Source organism: Carcharodon carcharias, chromosome 20 (assembly GCF_017639515.1).
Source record: "Carcharodon carcharias isolate sCarCar2 chromosome 20, sCarCar2.pri, whole genome shotgun sequence".
Lineage (NCBI taxonomy): Eukaryota > Metazoa > Chordata > Chondrichthyes > Lamniformes > Lamnidae > Carcharodon > Carcharodon carcharias.
This window is the reverse complement of record NC_054486.1, coordinates 74,242,609-74,254,619: the sequence shown is the minus strand read 5'-3', so window position 1 is coordinate 74,254,619 and position 12,011 is coordinate 74,242,609. Positions and strand designations below refer to the sequence as shown.

The following is a 12,011-nucleotide window of genomic DNA, read 5'->3' as shown; positions in this document are numbered from 1 at the left end:
ACTTTGCAGCATTTGGCCCATAGCCCTGCTGGTTACGACACTTGAGCTGCATATCCAGCACCTTATAAATCAGTTGAAGGCTCTTTGCCTCCACTACCCTTTTCAGGCAGTGAGTTCCAGACCCCTACTACCTTCTAGGTGGAATTGTTTTTTCTCATCTCCCCTCTAATCTTTCTACCAATCACTTTAAATCTATGCCCCTTAGTCACTGACCTCTCTGTATTCTAGCCTGTGACTTCCTCACCATTTATGGGCAGAAAATCACTGGCTGGGGTGGTGGGATATTTCAATTTGCAACTTAAGTGCAATTAGTGCAGAAATGAAAAAAATTATCCTTTGGTGTGCTGTTGGTGGAGTTTGCTAATTTATAGTCTTTCACAAATGCAATGCTGAAATGACACAAATCACTTGATGTCATGAATTCATACTTTGGTATGTGAATTCCTTAATGCACAAAATAGTGCTGAAGAGGGAATTTCAATAATTAAAACAATTCATTCATGATATACAATCTTTTACTTTTAAATTCTGCCAGGAATGGTGTCAAGCTGTCTGCCAATATTCATCAAAAATACAGCTTACTTGCACAGTGCCACTTTCACCAAAGCAGAAAACCTGTCATCCACTCCCAGCATTGCTACTGCTAAAATGTAATTGATCACCTAATTTTTTTTACTGTCATCTTTCGGCCACCGTCATCTCACCCTGGCTATGGATGTGTAGTGCTAAATGAAACATCAGTGGTGCTGCTGATGTCTGTGCACTTTCTGCCAGCAAAAAATTGCAGGTGCTGTCTGCCTGTAAAGTGTTAAACAACAGTTAGTAAATTTAAATGTCAAACCTGACTGAAATAAACCTTTCATATTGTGATAAGTCAGGAAATTCTCTCAAACTGAGAATGAGGGGGCATACCCTTTGACATCAATTCATGCTGGTGAAGACTGCACGCTGGAAAATGTTTGCGTTACTGTCCAGCTGTTGGGGCAAAAATATCCAGCTCAAGCCCAGACTTGTGTTTTCTCCATCTTGTCCAATCCCCCTTTGTCAACCAGTGTCCTGTGTTTGGCGATACATTTTTATCGGATAATAGCTACCATTGACAGGTGAGACTTCAAAGTACTCCCATAAACCTGTACTAATTGAAATAAAATCTAAAGTTTTCTATTACATATGATTCAACAAAGTATCAATACAGTTTGCTGCTCTTACCTGTCTTTTCGACTGCAACTTGAAACCTGATCTTAATACTGAATTTTATTTTTTAAAATCATGCTCTCCCTTCTCTGAGACTTCATTAAGTTGCCCATGATCAAACATTAGGTACCTGTCAAGTAGAAGGGAAAGCAGATTGTTTTTGACATTGTACTTGATATTCAGTTTTAAAAGCATATGGTATTCATCTTAAATTGTCTTTAATTGAAAAACCATAAACTAAATGCAAGCCAATGGCAATAAGGCCATGCAGATTGCAGTTTTGTAAAACTTGTCCATCTTTGTATAGATTATAGGAGCATTGACCTAAAAATGTTTAATGGAGGCATTAATAGGCATTCAAGACATTCCTGTGGGTAAATTTAAAAATATTGTGCAATACTTTTTATTGGAAGTTTCAAATTGTCACTTCGTAGTGACAATGCCTAGCTGTAGTGTAGAACTTGAATATTGCTTAAAAGAGAAACATGTTGTCAATGTTTTCTTACACTCATCAGGACAAACTCAAAATGCCAGACTTCAAATAATCACAACAATTTCCACTGCAGGAGAAAAGGGTGCTGATTGGTTCCCCAAGCTCCCCGGTAACTCAAAAAAGGCACAAGACTTGAATATATTTCTTTTTGTTTGCTTATGAATGAATATCGCTTCTAGCAAGAGTAAATGAACCATGTTACAACCTCAACTGATCTTAAATTGGTTGTTAGGCTAGCTATGAGCACATTCAGGAATCTTCAAGTGTTACCCAATCATGGAATCACATCTAACAGTAGACTTTTTATTTTGGATTCTGCGAGTGTGGGCTGGTTGAGTATGATATATGTTCTGCCTATTGCAAACAACCAAAGGAACGTGCAGTTTGATTCATTCAGCCACTAGGATGTACTGCCTAGTACTTGGCATCGCATCACAGAAATTCATACCCAACATTTCCCAATTGTGTGGTCGGCAGAACTTTATTTTTTTGGATTGGCAGCATTTTGATAATGGAAAATACCACTCGCCTAGCATAGTAGCAGCGTGAAACAGCTTGCTTCACCTGTTGTTCAAATTTTTCTTTGCCTTTCTAGGCATTTTAACGTAGACTGGGCACATTTCAGTTCTGAAAGTAGCAGCCTTTAGCCCATTTGCAAGTTGATGCAATACACAGTGAACGATGACCTGACCAGGATAGCTTTGATGCACTCTATTTCTGTGTCAAGTGTTTGGCTCATTTATTAGAGATCGTTGAGGAGATAACAAGAAACAAGGGAAATATGTAGATGTGGCATACTTGCATTTAAGGTGCCACATCAAAAGGTTACTACACAAAAATAAGAACTCCTGGTGTTAGGTTATAACATATTAGCATGGATGGAGGGTTAGTTAGCTAACAGAAGACATAAGTGGGTCTTTTTTCGGGTTGGCAAGCTATAACTAATGGAGTGCACAGGGATTAGTGCTTGGTCCTCAATGGTTTTCGATCTGTGTCAATGATTTGGATGAAGGGACCAAATGTATGGTTGCTAAATTTGCTGATGACACAAAGAGAGGTAGCAGAGTACGTTGTGAAGAGGACATGAGTTTCCAAAGGAATATAGATGGGTTAAGTGAGTGCGCAAACATTTGGCAATTAGTGTACGATGTGGGGAAAATGTGAACTTGTCCACTTTGACAGGAAGAATAGAAAAGAGGTATGTAATTTAAATAGGGACAGATTGGAGAACTGCGGTACAGAGGAATTTGGTTGTGCTGGTACATGAATCACAAAATGTTAGTATGCAGGTACAGCTAGTGATTAGGAAGGTAAATGGAACGTTGACATTTATTGCAAGGTGAATAGAGTATAAAAGCAGGGAAGTTCTGCCACAGTCGTACAGGGTGTAGGTGAGACCACATCTGGAGCATTGTGTATAGTTTGGGCCTCCTTACTTGAGAAAGGACATAATTGCATCAGAAGCAGTTCAGAGAAGGTTCAGCTGACTCCTTCCTGGATGAAGGGATTATCTTAAAGGAGACTTTGGACAGGTTGGGCCTTTTCTCGTTAGAGTTTAGTAGAATTGGAGACCATCTTATTGAAACATATAAGATCCTGAGGGGACTTGACAGGGTGAATGCCAAGAGGATGTTTCCCTTTGTGGGAGAGTCTGGAGCTAGGGAACACAGTTTAAAAATAAGGGGGGGTCTCTCATTTAAGACGGAGATGAGGAGGAACGTTTACTCACAGAATCAATGGGGAGCCTATAGTTCCCCATTGCTTTCTCCATGCCAACGCTTCAGCCAGTCAGAGTTGACTTGCTAACCAGTCAGCACCCTTTTCTCCAGTAATAGAAATTGCTCTGATTGTTTGGTATTCTTGCGTTTGTCCATATGAGTGCAAGACAAAAAAAAAATTCAGCAACATGTCTCTCTTTTCAGCAATATTCAGTTTTCACATCCTGTTTAGCACCTTATTTCGGAAGCCTTACAACTACTTTCTGTGGTAACGAATACCATAGGCTCACCACTCTCTGGGTGAAGAAATTTCTCCTCATTTCAGCCCTAAATGGTCTACCCCATATCCTCAGACTGTAACCCCTGGTTCTGGACTCCCCCACCATTGGGAACGTCCTTCCTGCATCTACCCTGTCTAGTCCTGTTAGAATTTTATAGGTTTCTATGAGATCCCCCCCTCATCCTTCTCAACTGCAGCGAATATAATCCTAATCGACTCAATCTGTCCTCATATGTCAGTCCTGCCATCCCAGGAATCAGTCGGGTAAACCTTCGCTGCACTCCCTCTATAGCAAGAACATCCTTCCTCAGAGAAGGAGACCAAAACTGCGCACAGAATTCCAAGTGTGGTCTCACCAAGGCCCTGTATAATTGCAGCAAGACATCCCTGCTCCTGTACTTAAATCCTCTGGCTATGAAGGCCAACATACCATTTGCCTTCTTTACCGCCTGCTGCACCGCATGCTTACCTTCAGTGACTGGTGTACAAGGACACCCAGGTCTTGTTGCATATTCCCCTCTCTCAATTTAAAGCCATTCAGATAATCTGCCTTCCTGTTTTTGCTACCAAAGTGGATAACCTTTGTCCACATTATACTGCATCTGTCATGCATTTTCCCACTCATTCAGCTTGTCCAAATCACACTGAAGCATCTCTGCATCCTCCTCACACAGCTCACCCTCCCACCCAGCTTTGTGTCATCTGCAAATTTGGAGATATTACATTTAATTCCCTCATCTAAATCATTAATATGTATTGTGAATAACTGCTACTGTTGATAGTGAAGGTTGGTTAGATTCTCCCCTGTTAGAGATGGTCACTGCCTGGCACTTGTGTGGGGCGAATGTATCCTGATATCTCTCCTCATGTCCACTTTGAAGCTTGATTTTATTTCATAGTACGACCAAGTGCTTCACAGGAACACTATGTAAAAGGTTTACAGCTACAAGTTATTGTTTAATGAATCCTTAGGGGTTTGATTTGTTGGTTTCTGCCACTTGAGTATTCCTTGTCTCTAGTTCTTACTGGCTGAAAGCATATCAGCCAAAAATCAATAAGGCGTGATGGTATATGGGCTTACAATGCATAACTGAAAATGATGACAGGATGTGTACAGGAAATTTATGCTACAAGCAAAGCATTTTTGCAAATTTGAGTGGTTATTGTAAAATATTTTGCACCAATTTGGTACATAAACTCAACGGAAAAGTAAAGATTATGCCTACAGCTAAAGCAAGCAACTCCTTGTAAACTGTATCAGGACAAAACTACTATTCTTTTGGAAATAAACTACAGAAAAATATGGTTAACATTTTAAGATTCTAAGAAGAATGCTTATAAAAAGCTGCTTTGACCTAGATCTAATAATGGGTCTGTATAGAGGTAACAGAATTTACTTATCGTATTATGCCTAAATTTAAGCCCGTGTCTTAAATGTTATTCAATTGCTGTGTTCATGAGCAGCAGGAGAATTTAATTTCTTATCAAGATATACCTTGGCTGAATGCCATCCTGAGACCTGACCCCATCCATTCCCAACATTGAATGTGCATGGAATGCAGATATCACAGCTCTGAGCTTTTTCTAAATTGCTGTTATAGTCGAGCGCTAATGAGATCTAAATCGTTTTACATCTAAATTTACATTAATATGTTTATAAACATATTTTTCATATTTTTAAAAAATGGAATAGATAAAAGTGTTGTGCCACTCCTTGTTCTGGCTTGCAGTATTTTCCATGTATTTAGCACAGATCCTCAAGTTTGATGTGAGCTTCTTGGTATTAACAGTTCTCGTTTCTACTGCGCTGCAAAGCGAGAACAAACGTAAGTGATAGGATCACCTAAAGTACTTACATCCTTCCCACACTTCACAGTCCTGCATTTTCAAAGGCTTGAAGGATAAAACCTAGGTGATTCGACGCTGGAATCCTCTCTTTAAATAGTCTTATTTTGTCTCTGGGTGCATAGAGAAATGTATTTGCCTAAGCTGCATGATCTGTTCCAGGTCCTTGCTTGGCCTTTTCTGGGTTATGCTCAGCTCTACTAGATATACTGATGGAATGAAATTGAACATAAGGGCAATTTAAAGGGGAGGGGCCTCAGCAGAGCTGATAACCTGAACATTTGAGCAAACTGGAGAAAACTGCCAGGACAGTTGGCGCTTAGTGAAAAACCTGGACTGTCCCAGCCAAATTGGGATGCCTGGTCACACTAGATATAAATGAGTACCGATACTACAACTGAACTCCTCAGAAGTGAATGTTCCCAAGTAGATAGAAGGGTTGAATTAAAGTTTAACGTGTATTCAACTCCATAGTTCACCTAACGCAAACCCTTTATCACAACATTAGATTGAGAATTGATTTTTGTTAGGTCACTGGCAAGCATGTAAATAAAACGTTTCAATTTTGTCAATAATTTTGAATTTTGAAAATGTATTAAAACTGGTTGTTTGAATTATTATGGTGTTCACAATGGGTCATGTGCCAAAATGTCATAAAAACCTTTAAAATTATGTTTAAGAAAGCTCTACAAAAGGAAATCAGGGTTTTGGTAATAAAGTTAACAAAAAATTGAAATCTTCAGGCAATTGTTAGCAAAGCTCAAAACTTTTGAAAAATATCCACCTGAAAGTGAAAGAAAATGTGCCATTATGACTCTCCAGGAAAAAGTTAATAAAGTGGAAGTAGGATCAAGATTCAAGTTTGAACACAAAAATAATGGCTTTTGCCTGTTACCGGGATGTAGGAACTGGATTCTTGCTCGACCTATAAGATTGAAATTACATGAGGTTTAGTAATAACTGCGGTCATTCTTATAGACATTAAAAGTTAAGCAAAGGACTTCTACTGCATAAAATAAGTGCACAATGTTCCTTAATTTCTTGATAAAGAATTGTTTCCTCTTAAAATATGCTCATGCATTTACTCCATGCTTTAATTTTTTTTGTCTTGCAGCTCCCAATAATTTTTAGACATTTTTCGAAAAAGGCTGTTAATATAAAAAAGGTTACTGACCCCTGCAATAGAAAGAGTGCAGAAAAGGCCAGCATAAACTAGTTGAGCCGAATGGCCTGCTTTTGTGCTGTGTATTCTATGTAGTTCTAGTGCAACATTCATCTTGATTTTGAAAAGAAAATTGCTAAGTATTACAGTCATATATGTTTCTTTGCAACAAAAGCTATTTGCAATTCTCATTTTAATGCAATCACTTCCATAACTCCCATTCCTTTCACTGCACTGCCAAAAACCTGGCATAGGTGATATTGCAGAATTATAACTTGACCAATGTTCCAGACTTCTCCATCACCATCCCTGGGTATGTCCTGTCCCGCCACCAGCATAGACCCACCAGAAGTGGTGATTCATTAGTATGCAATCGGGAGGGAGCGACCCTGTGATTCTTCAGCATTGATTCCAGACCTCAAGAAATCTCATAGCATCTGGTCAAACAAGGAAACTTTCTGCTAATGACCGCCTACTGCCCTTCCTCAGGTGCTGAATCTGCACTCCTCCATGTTGAATGCTGCAAAGAAGATGCATGGAGGATAGTAAGGGCACAGATTATATTCTGGGTGGGAAACTTCAGTGTAAATCACCCAAGAGTTGCTTGTTTGTACCACCACTGATTGAGCCCTGAATGACATTGCTGCTAGAATGGAACAGCTGCAGGTGGTGAGAACCAACACAACAGGAAAACCTATTCAACTTGGTTTTCACCAACCTGCCTGTCACAGGTGAATTTGTTCATGATATTGGTAGGAGTGATCACACAGCTCCATCCTGGTGGAGATGAAGTCCTGTCCCCTCACTGAGGCCACCCATGTTGTGTGGCACTACCACCATGTGAAAAGGGATAGAATTAGATCAGAACTGTCTGTCAAAACTGGACATCCATGAGATGCTCTGCGCCATCAGCAGTGGCAATCTGTAACCTCGTGGCCAAGCATATCCCTCACTCTGCCATTATCATCAAGCCAGGGGAACAGCCTTGCTTCAGTGAGGTGTATAGGAGAGCATCAATAGCAGCACCAGTTGCACCTTAAAATTCAGCACCAGCCTGTAAGCTACAAGACATTTGTGCTAAATAGTGGAAGCAGCATGCTATAAACGGAGCATCAATTGCAGAGCAGGCAGATCAGATCAAAACTCTGTAGTCTTTCTACATCTAGCCTTAAGTGTTGGTGGACAATTAAACAACTAACAGGAGGAGGCTCCAGAAATATTTCTATCCTCCATGCTGGCAGAGCCCAGCAGATGAAATACTCTTCACTTGCCAACATTCGACGTTCAACACCACCCAGAACAAAGCAGCCAGCTTGATCTACATCCCATCTACAAACTTAAAACATTCACTCCCTCCTCCACTGGTGTACCATAGATACAGTGTTTATTATCTACAAGATCCATTGTAACAACTTGGTAAGGCTTCTTCGACAACACCTCTCCAAACCTCTAACATCTAGAAAGACGAGGGCAGCACCTGCATGGGTACACCACTGCCTCTAAGCTCCTCTCCATGTAAGGCACCATCCTGACTTGGAAAAATATCAATGTTCCTTCAGTGATACTGGGTTAAAATCTTTGAACATTAGAAAAAGGATTGGAATAGGCCATACAGCCCTCAAGCCTGCTCCACCATTCACTGAAATTATGGCTGAACTTCTACATCAACTCTACTGTATCCCTATGTCACTCGATTACCTTAGAGTTGACAAATGTTTAGATCTCAGTCTTCAATGTACTCAATGAGCATCCATTGTCAACTGGGGTATAAAATTCCAAAGATTCACAGCACTTAATGAAGAAATTTATCCTCACCTCACTCGTAAATGAGTGACCACTTAGTCTAGACTTCTAGCCTTTCCAGCCAAGAGAAACAGCCTTTCAGTATCTGCCCTGCAAAACCCTCCCATAATCATGTTTCACATCTCATTCTTTTAAACTCAAGCGATTATAGGCACATTCTACTCAAACACTTGTCATAGGACAGCCCTCCTATCCCAGGAATCAATGTAGGAAAACTTCATTGCACACTCCTGAGGTAAATATATCCTTCCTTAAGCAAGGAAACCAAAACCATACATAATATTCCAAATGTGATCTCACCAAAGCCAAATTTCTTCTCCAACCCAGTTTGCAGTAATGGCTAACATATCATTTGCTTCCTGACTGCTTGTTGCATCTGCATGTATTCCCTACCTAACAGCACTGTGAACGCTTTCACCACATGGGTGGCAGTAGTTCAAGAAGATGGCGCACCACCACCATCTCAAATGCAGTTATATACAGGCAATAATGCTGGTCTCACCAGCAATGCCAAATGCTATAAATGAACATCTTAAAATTCTGAAATATTTACTTTAATGCAATTTCACTTATTGCAATATCCGCTTATATGCAAGCATGATGAGACAGATTCCTTGAACGAGACTTTCCAGCTTTGATTCCAAAACATTTAGCTCGCAGGATTAGATTCATTGGTCAACATTGCTGTAAAATGTTTTTTCCCTGTTTAGATTCCTCTCATGTTTAATTGTTGTATGTGTAAGGAAGGGCTAGAAGCCAAATTTCAAAATGGCTCAACAAAATGAATGCTGTGATATGTTGCCGTGGTAGTACATGGGTGTTATAAACATGGCATTTAAGATTCAAAAGTTTTTTGTACAGAAATGCATGGCGTTGATTAATTTCTGGTTTCTAGTTTTCTGAAAGTAAAGCAAATGTCTTTGAAGGATTGGGAAAGGAATAAGAACTGGGATAGGAAACAGAAATATGCCTGTGAGATTAGAACACTAATGCAGCTCTGTTTAGATGATTTAGGCACAAAAGAGGTCAAAGTACTGCTTAATGGTTGCCTCTTGAAAGCTAACAAACATACCAAAGAACACATTGTGAAAAGTTTGAAGCATCAGTGGGTTACTGTGCTGCTGGAAATTGAGAAACAATGTTTATAAAAAGCAGACAGTGGCAGCACCTTTTCTGGTGTCTAGAATAAGGGGGTGTGTTGCTGGATTTGCTCATGAGTATTCACTCATGTACAGTTGCAAGAAGAGCAGATTTTTATATCTAGTCCTTTCTGATTAAGGATGCAAAGCCTGGGCAACATTTCACTGGCAAAACTGTCATTTCACAGGTAGTACTTGTAAGGCTTGGAGTACAGACTTTCAGCTACATCTGTGGCTCATTTAGAAACTGCTTCTTGGCTTCTAATGAGGAATCCAATCACCCAGTCAAAGTTGGAATTGAAGGAGAGATTCCCAGAGCTTTGACCAAGGCACAGTTCTACTTTTTGGTTTCAATGATGACCTTGATCTCTGTGAAGAGATGGAAAATACAGAAATAATTTTTTCTTCTTTGAGACACTCTGTGAAGCAGAGGCTACAAAGAAAAATGAAGATGTTCCAGAGATGGAAATTCCCAAAGTTAAGTAAATTCAGTACTCCGCATTTTCTGTCGATTCTTTGAGTCAAAAAATATTTTTTATGCTTAGGAAGGAATAGGCAGCAGTTATGACATTTGATCAACAAAAAAAAAAATCACGAATAAAGTCCTACATCTTTCTTCTAGATTTTTATAACATTTTACAAGATGAACAGAGTAAAAAAAAATTAGCCAAATAAAATTGATGCACTTCAGACCGATTTTAATTTTTGTTGCTTCCTGCTTTGTGGAAAAGTCTCACTTTATTGTAACCTGTGAGATAGTTCTGAGCTATTGCATTTGAGTTTATTTAGCTAATGACAAGTTTGTGATTTTGAAGCTCGTAGATCACTGGTTGGAAGGAAATATTCAACAATGCTTTGAATGATTAATCTTTGACCGTATTCTCACCAATTCTGTTTATGATAGATCATTTGGCAGTAATTTCTGTTCTACAAACTTTTTTTTATCCATCTCATTAATCCATGCTCTTAAGAGCATAAGAAATAGGAGCAGGAGTAGACCATATAGCCTCTTAAGCCTACTGCACCATTCAGTGTGATTGTATGATCATGGCTGATCTTTTCCCTCAATTGCACCCTGCCTGCTTCCCATATCCCTTGATTCTCTGCTGTTTATTTCAGCCTTAAATATATTCAATGATGGAGCATCTTGGATCAATATCTTGTTAAAAGGAGGAAATTCTTATTACTCAAGGATGTAATTCTTGGCCTTAGGAGCAAGGTTTTGAGTAGTATTTTAGTTGTCTTATAGCTGCTCATACATTGAGATACAGTACTGTACATGCCACTGAGTCTAGGTAGTCAATAAGATGATATACTGGTATAACCTGAAAGATGTGGGGTAAATTTTTCTCTTTACTACAAGGGCAGTAATCTGATGGAGTGGATTCTTAAAAACTGCCTAATTTCATTTCATTGATTTAGGTGGAATAAAAATTGGGTGGGTTCTATAGTGGGATGGATGATTCACTCCATTAGGTTAACATGCAGGTGATGGAGACTTTTTTAAAAATTGTCACTAAATATGCTAATTTGAAGTTGTAAACTTTTAAACTTTTTTCTTTGCATTTTCAGTGGATGAGTACATTTCAATAGCCAAAGAGAAGCATGGCTACAACATGGAACAGGTAATAAAACTTTAAGATCTAAGATTTAATCCTTGACCTGATTCTGACAAATCTGCTGGCCACCCAATTTCCCTTGCTGCCCTCATGCTAACTGACATTGAAGGCTCCTTTGACAGAACCTTCCAAATCCACGATCTTTAATACTTAGAAGGACAAGGGCAGCAGATGCATGGAAGCACCACCATCTGCAATTCCCCTCCAAGCCACACACAATCCAGACTTGGAATTATTTCACCATTCCTTCACTGACACAGGATTGAAATTCTGGAACTCCCTTCCCAGCAGCACAGTAGGTGTACCTGCACCACAAGGATAGCAGCAGTTCAATAAGGTGGTTCACCACCACTTTCTCAAGAGCAATTAGGAAATAGCAATAAATGCTGGCCTTGCCAATGATGCTCACATCCCATGAAAGAAAAAAAATGAATCTCAGCCTCTGGACCACTCTTGTAACCACAATATTTCTATTGCTGGTCCAATTAAAACCCTGATCAAGTATTCATCCACTTCCTTTTTATGATTTCCCTTCCACTGTTTCTGGTTCACGTTCTAACAGCTGCCTAATTTGAAATATATAATAAATCTGCTGGCCATTACTTTTGTTCTTTCAGTGCTCTTAAATTCATGCCCTCCATGGAGTCACCAATGTATCAACCAATGGAAATAGTTCTTCATGATTTACCCTTTCAAAACAATTATAATTTTGAATAATTCTGCCTGCTCTCTTCTTGACCTTTTCAGTTCTAGTTTAA

General features: G+C 39.3%; 1 protein-coding gene across 4 annotated transcripts in view; it reads left to right on the top strand.

Moving 5' to 3' along the window:
• The window catches only part of rcor1 (REST corepressor 1), a 151,133-nt gene that overhangs the window by 102,135 nt on the left and 36,987 nt on the right, over window positions 1-12,011 (top strand). For all 4 annotated transcript variants that reach the window (XM_041214393.1, XM_041214396.1, XM_041214392.1 and 1 more), the window contains one exon: window positions 11,207-11,259. In XM_041214393.1, the coding sequence (XP_041070327.1) occupies window positions 11,207-11,259 (53 nt within the window). The remainder of the gene's footprint in view (window positions 1-11,206; window positions 11,260-12,011) is intronic.